Source organism: Thalia democratica, chromosome 4 (genome assembly GCF_965202585.1).
Source record: "Thalia democratica chromosome 4, ktThaDemo2.hap1.1, whole genome shotgun sequence".
In the NCBI taxonomy this organism is placed as follows: domain Eukaryota; kingdom Metazoa; phylum Chordata; class Thaliacea; order Salpida; family Salpidae; genus Thalia; species Thalia democratica.
This window is the reverse complement of record NC_139168.1, coordinates 65,551,700-65,566,863: the sequence shown is the minus strand read 5'-3', so window position 1 is coordinate 65,566,863 and position 15,164 is coordinate 65,551,700. Positions and strand designations below refer to the sequence as shown.

The following is a 15,164-nucleotide window of genomic DNA, read 5'->3' as shown; positions in this document are numbered from 1 at the left end:
TTCATTTAGAATTAACAATAATAAAAAATTTCAAATAAATGTAAAATAAATTATAGTAAGTAAATAGGATTAACCACAAATTTTAATAATAATAATATATATAATAATAATAATAAATTGTTATTAAATGCTAATTATAGTTATCATTTAATCTAATTTTAGTCAGAATCAGTAGTTAAAACATATTTTAATTTTTTTTTTCCGACTGGTAGCTGTTATTAATTAAAACAAAAAATTTACACACTATACTCAACAAAAACACAAAAAAAAAGTTTACTGCCAAAACGACCTATTTTATATAAATTTTTCAAATACTTTTGCTAGTATTTTTAAGCGGATATTATTTATAACTTTTCTAATAGATATAACTTATAACTTAGAAAATGGTATGAATTAAAGAAATCGTATTTAAATAAAATAAGTAGAAAAGATTAATTGCGTTGACTAAACATACGTTTACTGTATTAATATGGTATTTAAACATCTGAAAACCACTCTAAGATATTAACTATGCTTTAGAAATTACTAAAAAAACATTGTTTTTGAAATCTTTTCTAATCTTATACATTTGTTATAAAACTTATAATGTTAAAAAGTATTTAATGTCAAAAATTTGAATTAAAAGCATGTTTTGCATTCCAATTTAGTTTAAAATATCTAACTGGTCTTTTTAAGAGATGATAAAAAACTTTTCTCTAATGCTCAAGAACTTTTCTTCTAAAAACAGTTTTTTATTAAAGTATAAGTTTATATTATATAAAAGTATGGTTATCATTTAAAACTCAGATAAACAGTTGAACAGTTTTTAATACTCTTAAATGTTAAAACGTTAAATATTTTATGTGATTTGCTAATTTTTGCTACTACCTATTTAAAGTAGCTTTAAATTAAACAGGTATTAATTAGTGAAATATTTAAGTTGTATTTGTATCTTGCTTCTAAAAACAAAATATCGCTAATATAACAAATTAAATTTCTATAGTTAAGTATATAATATTTAGTTTACTAATTATTATAGTTATCGAAGATATAAATACACTTAAAAAATAAAATAAAAAATCTTTTTTACAGAAAACCAAAGTAGAACATATATTTTGATTGTCTTAAAAGTTTTAATGTTGTTGTTACTTTATTGTCTGTCTTAAAGTGTAAAGTTTTTTCATTTTGCAGTTTAATTTTATAAGATGTTGTATTTTTATTTATTATTCTTATAAATTCAGCTAATAATATATGGAGTTAAAAGATCTGAATTAAAAAAATTGTTTTAATTAAGTTTAAAGTGAAGTTTAAAATTTAATATCAAAAAATAACCCTTACAAAAGCAGTTTTTGAATAAGATTGAATAATATGTTTCTCAATTTAAATAAAACTAATTAATACTGATTAGATGTCAGTATTTTTCTAAGTAAATCTAATTAGTGTAACTTATATTTAAAAATTACCTTATTTTTTTTCACAGATTAAAAAGTAATTAACAGAAAATATTGATACTTATGTTAAGAAAGCATAGTCATTCTGTATATTTTATTCTAAAATTTTAAACTGTAATTTTATTAAGAGATCAAATAAAACAAAGCGTATTTATTCTTGTGAATACAATAATTACTTTTTTTTATCAATTTTGCTGTTGTTTTCTTCTAATATTATAGTTGATGTTTAAAAGTTGACTTTTATTGAAACTATTTAATTGAAATTTAGAATTATAATGTTTTTTACATAACGGGGTTTATATTAGAAGTAAATTTTTGCAATTATTTGCCGAATAAAAAAGTTTTGTTGTCAATTTTGAATAACAAAACTTATAAACTAGTCTGGTAACTTTTCAGTGTGGTGAAAAGTTTTGCTATTTGAAAGGCATTATGTTACAATAAGATTTTTAAACACAAATGCTTTGTAATAAAACATACAGTTTTATGTTATAAGCACAATGATAAGATTCATTAGTGATATACTACTTGTATAATTTTGTATACTTTTACTATATAATTAATAAATAGTGTTTTTAAAGATGTGTATTTAGTCTCATCATATGATTGTAAAATAGTTAAGTTAAGCACAGTTTTTATAACTTTTGTTGTAGATTTTATACTTAAAGGAACTGTTTATTGAATTCATTTTTTCTTTAGCATTTGTAAACTATAAAGTTTATCTAAAATAACTTAAAGTATTTAACTAAAACCAAGCACAGAAGATTACATATGAAATTAAAATACATTGCAAATAATAATATTTTTTATCTTTAATCTTTACTAAATTTTATTCAAGCTTTATTTTTAAGAACATTTGTAAGTAAAAAAAAACTATTCTAGATGATTTTAATACTTTTTTCTATAACTGATGATGGTTTAGAATATGTTTAAATATAGTCAATTAAATTTAATTAAACCTTAAAACGTTTTAATACTAGACTTGCTAGTCTTGCAAAAAAAACAACATTGATTAAAAAATCGTTCTACTATTTTTAATCATACAATTTTTTATAGATCTTAATGATTTATACAGTACTACAAGAAATATAAAACTTTTTTTGTTCTTTTCACATGAATAAAATGTCCGTGATTTTTAGTGTTCGAAAGTTACATATAAACTTTAAAAAATAAATATTTTTGCAGCAAACAAATAAGATGAAATTTAAACCAAACCAAATAAATTATCCTCCTAAGGTTAAAACGTGTGGTTATGTACAAAATAAAAGTTGAGGTTAAAACTTGTGGTGCTATTTTAAAGTATTTTATATTTTATTTTCTGAAGTCTAAAATGACTTCGTTTTTTTTTTAGTTATCTAATTCAAAACAGCATAAACTATTATAAAAGTAAATATTCAAACAGTAGTAAAGGTTTAAAAAGCTGTTGTTTTAGTACAAACTTTGTTATGTTGTACTGTATTACTAACGTTTGCAAAAAAATATAGATAATCATTTATAATCATTAGTTTATTTTAAAGTGTTTAGTTATAAACTAGTAAACATCTATCACATTTGTGTAACTTTTTTTATTAGAACTTAAAAAATGTTTGGCAAGTAGTTTAAAAGTGCAGCAAAATTTGTAATACAAACTTAGTCAAATTAGTAAAACGCCATGCATAATATCTCACAAAGTGTTAAGTTGTAATATGAATTGTAATAAGAATATTAATAAAAGTCTCTAAAAGTAAAAAAAAAAAATATATATTTGATTTTAGATTCTATAAAACACTTTGAACATAATTATGCACACCACAAAAAAAAAAAAGTTTTTGAAAAAATTTTGATTGTTTATTTGTAAAATAAAACGTAGTTAGTAAAAATTATTTTGACGACGATAGAATAGTATTTTGTTTTTTTGTTTTATACACAACTAAAACTTTATTTTAGTTGCAGTTTAAAACTTAAATATTTACACCAATAACCATCAAATTATCTTTTATTAAATTTAATAATTTGAAAAACTAATCTCACGCTGAAACTTTTTGACGAAAAAGTTTAAACTTTGTATTTTAATCAAACGTTGCAAAAAACAAAAACGTTCTTATGACATTCAACCGAGCAACATGACAACAATTTTCTCCTCCTCAGTCCTCCTTCTTTTCTCCTTCCCCCTTCTCCTCCTCCTCATCGTCCTCGCCGGTCTCCTCGTCCACGTCGCTCCGGTCGTCCTTGGCAACCTGCCCCTCCCGCACCATCTTCACCGCCATGCGGATGATGGTGGCGCCCCAGAAGAGGTGCAAGACCTGCAGCAGAAACCGAAAATTTAATTAACTGCATTATTTTTAGTTAGTGTAAGTTTCTTTGTAGTGACGTGACCTGAACTTTTAGCTAGAACAAAATATATTAAATTACATTGCCACAACACCACATAGTTTTATTTATCTTTCAATTAAACATGACCAAACAAGTTTGAAATAATTGCTATTAGTTTTATCCTAGCAATTAAAGTTGTTTAAAATTTAATTCAAATTAGTGAAACAACCTGCAGCGCCATCAAAAAGCCCACGCACTGGTAATAGTGAACCAAGCTTTTAGCTAGAATAAAATATTTTAAATTATACTGTCATGACACCACATAACTTTATTTATTTTTTAATTAAACATGACCAAACAAGTTTGAAATAATTGTCAAATAATTGTCATCAATATTATCCTAGGAATTAAATTTAAAATTTAATGCAAATTAGGGAAATAACCTGCAGCGCCATCAAAAAGCCCACGCACTGGTAATAGTGAACCGTCAGGTGGCGCACAGTGGACGCAATCAACCAGAACGGGAACACGACCCACCTCGTCGCCATGAAAACCACCGCGAACAGGGTGAACATGTGCTCGGCGACTCGGTTCTTCCCCGCGTAGTGCAGCGTCTTGGCGAGCTCCAGGAACACGTCGCTGACGTCGTGGACGGCCATGATCAGGGTGCCGATGCGCTCGATCGAGCACAGGTGCGAGTAGGCGAGGAGGAGGAGGGTGACGAAGTGGTGCGCCACCATCTCGAGAAAGTCCTTTCTCCTCACGTCCGTGAACACCGACAGCAGCAAGCTCGCGTAGAAGCCCGCCTCCAAGTGGTAGTAAACGTGCACCGACACGAACTTCTCCTGGCGGCCGAAGTTCGTCCAGCACTCGGCGGTGTCGCGGAACCACGCCGCGTCCTTGAGCGTCACCAAGGCAACAGCGACCAGCACGACGTAATAGACCAGCCTCCACAGCGTCTCCTTGAACTTTTTCTCCTTGGAGGGGCGGTCCAGGTTCCGCCTCCTCCTGAACCAGACGTCCACCTGCCTCGCGTCCATTTTCGTTTCCCGGCAAATTTCAATTATCAGGCCCTGGTCCGGGTTCCTGCTCTCATTTTTGTAGCAGTCTTCAAGTTGGGGGTTTTCCCCAGGCAGCTTCCTGCGGTCCTGGATGCGGAGGAGTTTGGCGAGGGCTGAGGCGACATGACGTTCGAAGAGGCGTCGGAGGAGGGAGATGACGGTGGCAAAGACGGCGACGGAAACCATCGTTGAGGAGAAAGTGACCTCGTTCAACCGGTCCTTGTCCGGATAAAATATCTGCACCATTTCAGTGTATAAACCGTTCATTATGTTTAGATTCTAAAAATGTTTGAATGTTTATTTTACACTTAGTTACATATTTTTACGTTAAATAATTATTTGATATTTTTTATGAAAAAATGTTACATAAAAAACGGTTTATTTGTATAATATTATAGTGTGTACAGAAAGGTTTTAAAAAAACTACTTGTATGAATAATACAAATATTGAATTAAAAATATTATTTTATAAAATTAATTTAATAAATATATAAGTACCATTTCAAAGGTAAGTATTTAAACAAAAGTCATATGATTAATTTAATTTGAAGCTTAGTTGTTTTCATTTTGATGTAAGTTGTAAACAATATAAATACTTAAGCAACGTTTAAAACAATTTTAGATATTAAGAATTTATAAGTGTTTTTATCTTTTTTAAAATGTACGGCTTTTGGTATTTTTTTTTCTTAGACTATAAGTCTCTCTACACATATACTAACTAGTAGTTTTCAAGAAGTATATAAAAAGTTTTTAAGTTTAAAGTATTGCTTAAAAGTCATTAGCTTTAAAAGTTTTGCAGATGTTTTACAAAAGTAAAAAACTACATCTTTAAAATAAAAAAAAGTTTTAAATAAACTGTAAGCAGATTTACTAAAACAAACCAATATGTACTAACAAATTAAGAAATGTTATTCAACGATTAAAAATAATTACTCCTTAAGACCTATTATTACACTAACTATCGATTAAAAATTTAAATTCGTCAAAAACGTCGTTTTTTTTTTTAGAGCTAAATTTTTTTAATATGAAAAACTATGTAACATAGCGATAACAAAAACAGCTAACTTTTATAGAATTAGTTTTCTTTAGAAAAAATCTTGTTGTAAACAGTTGTAAAACTTTATTACCACCCTGAAAGACAAACGTGTTAAAAGCATCATATTTTGTAAATGTATAATAAATACTTTACAGTTTTAATGAGTTTTTTTCAATAAGCGCTTTTTCATTAGCTGACCGATAAAAGCATGCACAAAAGCATTAAATTTTCAATACTAACAACACATATCTTAAACTATCTAAGTTCGCAAATTCTTACAAAACCGGTATAAAAAAATACTAGAACTTAAGAAAAATATTTAAGAAATTTGTAGGAGAAATGCTAATGACTTCGTTACATGCACAACAACATTTTTTAATTGTAAAAAATTATTTCACAAATGTAAATCATGACGGTACTAACGTCCAAGCAATCAAATAAATCTACATTTTAATACTTCAATTTTATTATAAACTTACTGGGCATATTAAGTTATTGAGTTTATTTGACGACCTTTGAACTGTTTAAACCAAAAAAGTATATTAAATGTGTTAGAGTTTATTTTCCAACCTTTATGAAAGATTAGAAACTTGTTTATCCAATTGATTACCAATATGTTAGGTAATAATTCTCTATTTTCATAAACACGCCAATAATTACCAACAGTTAAATTTGTAATTCAAAGTTGTGTATCAAAGCACAAGATTGTTTAAATTTTAAATAATTACGTCACTATTAAAATAAACTTCATTTGAATTCAATTCAATTTGAAGCTTTATTTATTAATTACACTTTTGCTTAAGCAACATTTGCTCTGTAAATTTCCTACAAGAAAAAAAAAAGCTACATACAGCTTTTATTATTACTGTTTTATATAGATTTTAAAACTTAGCTAAAGTTTAAACTTTACCTAAAACTTAGCCTTAATATTAAAATTTGATTTGTTTAGTTTCTTAAGTAAAAATTTTGAGTAAAAATTTGGTTTTATTCTAATTTAGTTGTTTAAATGCTATTTTCCATGACTGTCACATATCTTTTTTAGATTTATTTTAGCACTGACGAGGTCTTTGACCGAAACTTAGTTTGTAAAATAAATTTTTAAAAGAATAAATTCATTATTTCTCCTCCAGTAGTTGAGATCTATCTATTTGTTTTCTTATAACCAAAACATATAATATTCAAAGTTGTGTAAAATTTTTTAACTAAATAATGTTATATGTTTAGCTTAACTGTCTTCATATATAGAAAACATAAATAATTTTGTAAACTGAAAAAAATTACAATTTAAATGTTCATGTCAAATTAAAGAGAACAATTTGTATATCAACAATAGTAACTTGTAACCATGCTGAAAAGTTATAAAATTGTTCTAAAAAGCAAAATACATAAGTAACAAAATTACACTAAATAAAACTAACAATATTTAAGCCAATTGACTACAATAAGTTGAGAAACATAAAGCAAATTTTTAAATATGAACAGCAAACTGTAATCAATCTGAAAAATTTAAACTTCTTTTTAAACACAAAAAAAGTAACAACATAGACACTAAATAGAACTAACAAAAATCAAAGCCAATTTACTACATTAAACTGAAAAGCATAAAATAAAAATCAAAGTAACTGTAAACAATCTGAAAAATACTAATTCTTATCAAAGCAGAAAATTAACAAGTAGCTACATAATATACTGAATGAAATTAACAAAATTGAGTATAATTTCCGCTTAAAATTATTTTTTATTTACTTTTAAGATTTTATAGAACATCGGTCTAATACTCATTGAACCTTGTATGCAGTTAAAAAAATTCAAAACACGCCGCTCTCTCGAAACAAAAAACACAACAACTTTCTCTCTCGTTCGATGAAAACATCAGCTGATAATCAGGCATGCGTGACCTTAATCACGTGATGAACAAGCCAATTGGGCTTTTGATTGTCGGCATGAAAAATTTCAACTAGCCGTTTTATTGGTGTGATTTCAAAAAATTTGCTTGTTTGGAGTAAACTTGAACATAACTGAAATCACAACTATTAGTTTATACACAACAATAATGTGATGTTTGAAAGCTTGGATTTCATTGTGTTTAAAACAACTGTTGTCTTATCTGCTTCTTAATAAAGTCGCTTTCTCGTTTTTACCGTTTAATAGAAAAATAAATAAACTTGGACATTAAGTTAATAAAATACATAACTACATTTTTATCCAACTAGTCAAAAGACTACAGTACAAAGTTAGCTTAGTGCTACTAACAAAGCTCATATTTTCTAAATCATAAAAAAACAATCAAATTAGTTTGAATACTATCTAGAAGCTTGCTGCCAAAAATTGAAGTTTAACTTAAAACTTAAATAAATATAAAACAAAACACTGTCGAATGTATGCACCACCGGCTACCATCGAATGTTTTGAAAATGTTAAGTTATTTAAGACGACGGCACCAAATACTTGTGGTGAGTTGCATGCCCTGAAAACATTTCGTTGTAGACAATAGCTACTGAAAAGGGATTAAAATGTAAAAGCAATATTTTTTCATATACCACTGAAAAGTGATTAAAAACTAATTTTTTCCAGCACAAATCATAATGAGCTCGTGCAGAAAATGCGACGTTTTGATAACAAACAATAACTATTGCAATTTAAAAAAAATTGTGTTATTTTTTAAATGCCTTAAACATACGCTAATGCAAATGAGAAAAACAATGAATAAAAAAATCTAACAACATGTATGAGATATTCGCATAATAAGTTCATAAAATGTTTTACCTTGAAAACAAACAGTCTTTATAGCAATTGAAAATTTCTGCCTTAATTTCCAATCGCTTTTTGACCACACTAATACAAACAACTAAAAAAGAAAATAAAACTCTTACAATTTATATAAAATTTTCACACAAAAACTTTTAGCAGTGTTTTGACATAATGATTCATGCAAAAAAGTAGCACTTTGACAACAAACAGTCTTTAATGCAATTAAGAATTTCTGTGTTACGCTCTAATTGCATTTCTTTCATGCTTATGCAACTTTGCAGAAATCAAAAAATAAAGTTATAAAAAATTGTTAGCTTTTAACACATTTTAGATTTACATTTTCAAAAATAAGTTTTTGTAACTAAGAATTTTTAAGCAATTTTAAATTATGTTTTGTCATTTTTTAACTGTATTGTTACACGAGTTAATTTTATGAAGAAAAAAAAATAGTTAAACACTTTTGTAAAAATAAACGTTTTGAACGTTAAAATAACTTTACTTATTTTTAATATTACTCGACTCAAGTAAAAACTGACTAATATACAGCTAATAATATAAAAAGAACATTTTTATCAGATATTTTCCAATGTAACATAATATTTTCACGTAGTATCATATTTTATTATGTAAGTGATTTGTTTTTTTAATTTAATACAGTCATAATTTAAAAAATAAATACATATTGTATTATTTATATTAATTAAAAAGTGAAAAATCTACAAAAAACTATTTGACATAATTATTATTTAGAAAATTTAATTTCAATATTTAAAATTAGTCATGGTTTTTGATAAAATAATTGGTTACAAAAATTAATAAATATTTATATTAATTTTTTTAGTATAATTTAATACTTAGGTAACAGTTTAGTAGAACTGCCGAGTTTTGTTATTTTTCCCTAGACAAATTTTATTTTTACTTAACTTAAAAAACCATAAAAAAAGTAAACTATAACAATATGCATGCAAAAGAAATATAATGTATTGCAAAGTCTTACAGAAACGTTTGGTATATTTAAAAGTTTAAAAAAAATTCTATAAGACCATAAATGTTTAAAATTATACTGATAGTTTTAATCCGTTTATTTTAAACTGCTTGATGAAATATTTTTCAAATTACTTACAAGTTGTATTAGCTCGTCAAATATTTTTAAAAGTTTAAAAAAACAAAATATAAGTTTTTGTTTCAAACAAATAAACACAAAATCTGTGCAACATGCATTTTTATACTAAAGATACTTAATGGAGTAAAAAAGATATCACTGTAAATAAAACTGATCTAAGTTTTTAATGATCATTTATTTATCTGTTGGTTTGGTACTTGAAATGCTTTAGTGTTTCTTAAATTATATTGATAGCTTTTAATCTTGGGGTTGGCAACACTTTTAGTCGGCGGCCCTCGGCGTACCGAAGCACTTAAACTTCATTAAGTTTACGATAGTTAGTCCACTATCCAACTCGTTTTGACAAAGTACTAATTTTATAATATACTTTTGCTACTTCTAGTGCAAGTTTAAAATATACTGTAAATTGTACCTAAAACCTTCTTTTTTTTTATATAAAATCAAGTTTAAATTTAAAAAAATAGTTTTACGGTTAAGATTGACATGCCTACGGGCCGCAGTTTTACTTTATGCGGGCCGGAATTCACTTTTGTTTTTAAAGCATCCGCGGCCGAATGTTACCCACCACTAGTTTAGGTGCTGATTAACGTTTCTACTTTATTTTACAAGAATATAAAAATATCCGCAATGTTTTAATTTTTGTAAGTGACTTTTAAGTTTTTTTTTTAAATAACTAATAGTAAAAGAAAGGGAAAGTTTTAAATTCAACTAGTAAAAAGACGAAAAAGTTTATGTTTTCATAAAAGAAATATTTATTAAACATAATTACTAAACGTTTTATTGAAAATTAAATAAAAATATCAATGAACGTTTAACGAAAACTTCACATAAATGCGTCAGTTTAATGCTAAATATTGCATTTTATTTATTTTAAAACGTTATTTTCAAAAACGACACGTTTAGAAGAGTAAAACATGAACAATTTATTTATAAAGTTAATGGCTAAGACGCTCAGCAAAGTAAAAAAAATGTATTAGCTTGTGATGACAGCTATAATCAAAAGCCAGTTAGTTTGCAAAATAAATGTAATGATTCAATTATTTGAAATAAATAATTAAGTTCATCTTCTTGCATTTGTAGTGTGAGTGAATCTAACTTCATAAAGCAAAAATAAATGCCTAGGTGTTACTCCAACAACGACAAATAAAACCTTAGAAACTTTCACGTCAGAAAGTTTGTCAAAGTGTAATACAAAAGTTTTTACCGCCACTAAAGCCGATAGAAGGGACCCTAGTGAATAAGAAACGAGCAAACTCGATATTGATGAAAGTCAAAGCAATTAAAAAATTGAATTATTTACTCATAAAACAGCTATGAATAGCTCTAATCCATGCAAATTCGATACAATTGGTTCAATTTTATCTCACCCGGGCAACCAAACAGACTTCAATAAAGGAGATAACGTTATGCAAGTTGGTTTCAATAAAAAACAAAAACTTGAACATCAGCTGTTGGTGAAAGATAATTTCATGGTTGTCTGATGACAGTGAGTTTTTGCTCACGAAAAACCCTAAGCTTGCAAGCCACTTTCAACCAGGTACTGAAATCTGTGGCTCAGTAAAATCATCCGACGGCAACAAATCGATGACTTTGGATGAATCCAATAAAAGAAGGAAATCTTCAAAGTTCAGATGGTTTAGGTCTAATCGAGTTTCTCAGATCAGTTGCAGCCTGAAGACAAAACTAAACCAAAGGCGAAGAGGCTTGCTTCAAGTTTCAAGCTAAAAGAGTATAAAAATCATTCAAGAACGTGAGGAAAGTTTACAACAGGAGCCCACAAAATAATACATTTGTCGTTTTGTGTGCAGTACTTTTCTTCTCTTGTAAACTTCCTAAAATTGTAACAAAATTTAAGATGTCTATTTTTTGAACTTTATGTTTTTAGTCTTATTACTTGTTCTAAGCTTGAATTATAACTTTAAAGTATTAAAATTCTATCAGTGGTAAAAAAAAGCAAATGTTTTAATTTATTTTAAAATCCATGTTTCACATTATAGAAGTATACTAAAGATCGAGATCTTTTAAGAAAGAGGTGTTATGCTAAAAAAGGGGAACGAGTCTAAATTGCACGAAGACAAAATTGCACAAAGCCAAAATTACACGAGGGCACAAAATTGCACGAAGACGATTTTGCACCAAGGGTCAATTTTGCACGAGTTACATTTTTGCACGAGAGTAAAAAAAACTAAAAAAAATTATAATAAAACAGAAAAAAAAACTAAAAGATAAATTAATAAAAAAAAGAAAACTAAAGTTAGACCTTGACCAAGGGTAAGGTTAAGGGGTAACAGTGAAAGTAAAAATAAAAAAATAACTGACAAAAAATTATTCAAAACAAAAACTAATTCAAATTACGGTAAAAATTAAGAAATATATAAAGAAAATTTAACCAGTGCAAAAAGAACCTTCGTGCAATTTTGTGCACTCGTGCAATTTTGTACGCTCGTGCAAATTTGACAGCTACCCATAAAAAAGAGTAAAACTGTAAAACAACTTTAAATAATAATAAAAAAAAGTAAAGAAAAACAAACAATAAACAGGTTAAATCAACTAAAAAATATCTGCACCGGTCAAACAACAAATTCAATAATTTAAGGAAAACTAATAAGACCAAGGGAAAACTTAAATTGTTAGACTTTTTTTCAGGACCTTTGTTTGCTAGAAATTTTTACTTACTTTTTACTTAATAGACAGTTAAAAGGATGTTATTTGTATTTTTAAATGGTTTTTATTCTTTTTAAATAATCAAACTTATAATATTCACAAGACGGCTTGTAAAACGCTGACCTTTGAGTTTTCAGCTTCAAAAGTATTACATTTAACAAAAACCATTAAAACAACTTGCAAAAATTTTCAGATGCCTTAAAGAAACTTTCGTGCTAGCGAATTTTGATTTAAAAAAGCCCTCTCAATGCAAAATGTATGAGACCGAAAAAATGCAATCTTAGAGTTTTTAATCTGATTTTTTTTACTTGTGGCAATTATCACAAAAGCACACTATGCGCAATTTAAGACGATTTAAGGAAAGTTTAATGGTATCATTTCTTGATTTTAGGTAACTTGAATCCCCTTTTGTAATTTTTGTTGAACTTGCAAATTTTTCGCAAGATATCAAGCTAATTATTAGGCTAACCAGAGCCAAACCAATTACCTTAAACGTACAGTGGTGTTGTTAATTAAGTAGAGAAAAAATTGAGAAAAATTAAGAAAAGAATTTCTTGTAAACACAGCGCATAATGTTGGTAAAATTTAAGTCTAATTCTATTGATATGGTAAGAATTACTAAAAGACAAAAATATATTATTTTATTTTAATACAAAGTGAAAACGTAACTAGATATCTCATTCAAAATGGTATACAAAACATTACACAACATAAATTGAAATAAAAACATAGTTTGTTTATATTTTAATTATGTTATCTTTTTTGATTTGTTTTATAACATTAGTAAAAACTATAACTATTGAAACCTTAAGAATATATTGCCCCGAGTTTACTCAAGCATAACATAGTATATATTTCTGGAGTTCTTGCAACCCAGCTATAGACAAAGAGAGTCTCTGAAACTGTTTTTAAACTTGTGATGCTACTCTGTAAAAAAATATAAAAAACGTTTTGCTTACCGGAGTTAATAGAAAACGTACTTTTATTTTTAGACTCGCTTGCAGGCTTGTCACTTATAAGATAGTAATCAGTCATTCTTACAATAATTAAAAAAAATCATCAAGCATGAGCTTTATTTTAAAAGATAAAATGTTTACTTAGTATTCAGTGTTTAGTTAGTATATAAACATTATCAGTTCGACGACCCTGATTGCTTGATTTTTTTTTTTAATATTGAATGTTGAAATTGTTAACTACTTAAGAATGTTAAATTTAGATAGGAATTACTAATTAGCGTGAATGTAATTAGAATTTAGAAATAGCTGTAAACTTACAATCTCATTATGATGCTGGAATAAGTATAGAGTCAGTATGTTCTTTTTTACAGTTTTTCTAAATGATGTGTTTTTAAAAACAAAAAATACTATCCTATTTAAAAACTTTGAGAAATTGCACAATTTTTTATAAGAAACTAAAACTTCATTTAATAAACCTTCAATGCTTTATTTTAAAACACTGAATTGTATGTAGAAAATAAGTTCATATGCAACAAACTTCTACTTATTTTAAAAGGTAATACATAAAGGTAATACATAAACATTTGGTTATACTAAAGTATACTCCTGCATACTTTTAGCATTGATATATGTTTTTCCTTTTGGTGTATTTAATATTTATGTTCTGATTAATACACTAAAAACTGACCATGTCACTTAAACTATTCGGTCTCAGCTTTATTTTAGTGATGTTAATTTTTTTAATAATATTTCTTGTTAGTACCTTAATACTACCAGGAATTAAAAATCTAAACTTTATTTTACTAAAACTTTTCTTTAGTTTATTTATTTAACACTTAAACTATAATCTAAAATACTTTACGAATAAAGTTATCTGAAAGTAAATTAAGTTCAAAATTTTAAATAATGTTTTAAATGTTATTTACAGTCATGTCTAGAAACCATTAATGCATAAAATACATAATTCTTTTAGTAAAGCATAAGTTTGAGAGCTTAGAATTTAAAACGAATTATATTGAAGTTTTTGTGTTAATTTATTTAATTAGTAATTTATGAAAAGAAAGATTTAAATTGAATTTTTGATTAATAGATTAATATTAATTTAGCTTTATTTATTTTACAATAAAAAAATATTATAAAAAAGTAAAAACTAATTTTTATAAATATCATTTAATTTATGTACTAGATGAGGTTATAAAAATATAGTAAAATATGTGCAAACCGACTTAGAGTTCCATAAGCCTTTTTTATTTAAAACTCTATAAACTTATTTAAGTTCTTTTACTTATCAATTAGAATGTTATGAACAAATATTCAAGTTACTCGCAAACTGTTTTATCAAACTGTTGCATTTTGTGCTTTTTATTAATTTGTGAACTAATGCATTAAACCTAAACAATATTGAAATATGGTTAGCTAAATTTTATTATACTTTTGTATTATTTTTAATTAAAAAAAGAAAGTTATAATAGGTTTATTTTTCTTAGTTTTGGAGCTTCGATAATGTTTAATTTGAAATTTTTAGTGAAAGGGGCAGACTGTTAATTTAAAAGTACGTAGAACTTTGATTTAGTTATTTTTACTTATGTAGTTAAAATTTAAACCATTGTTTAAAAGCTATATAACATTTCTATATGTTAAATTTCTAATTGCAAGTTTACCAAACTGTTGCACAAAAAAAAAGGAACACCATTTATTAATTGTATACCATTTTTTATCGATACGTTAAGGTTTGCTTTATAAATTCTCTTCATTTTGTCTCAAAGTATTAATAACAAAGAGACAATAGATTTTCGTATTATTCCAATAAAGAATCTTAAAAAACGAGGGTTACTTTGGCTGGAATAGTTTTTT

At 26.6% G+C, this 15,164-nt stretch overlaps 1 protein-coding gene across 1 annotated transcript; it reads right to left on the bottom strand.

Moving 5' to 3' along the window:
• Window positions 1-2,999: 2,999 nt before the first annotated feature.
• Window positions 3,000-6,321, bottom strand: LOC145834438 (ceramide synthase 2-like). Its single transcript, XM_082941868.1, has 3 exons — window positions 6,296-6,321; window positions 4,163-5,059; window positions 3,000-3,709 (listed from the first exon to the last, which is right to left on the bottom strand). The coding sequence occupies exons 2-3, from the start codon at window positions 5,045-5,047 to the stop codon at window positions 3,551-3,553; spliced, it is 1,044 nt and encodes a 347-aa protein (XP_082797994.1). The 5' UTR covers window positions 5,048-5,059; window positions 6,296-6,321; the 3' UTR covers window positions 3,000-3,550.
• Window positions 6,322-15,164: the final 8,843 nt, after the last annotated feature.

Coding starts and splice junctions, on each gene's coding strand:
- LOC145834438 (XM_082941868.1), bottom strand. CDS start 5,047: ATGAACGGTTTATACACTGAAATGGTGCAGATATTTTATCCGGACAAG. Junction 3,710..4,162: donor GCTTTTTGATGGCGCTGCAG/GTTATTTCCCTA, acceptor TTTCTGCTGCAG/GTCTTGCACCTCTTCTGGGG.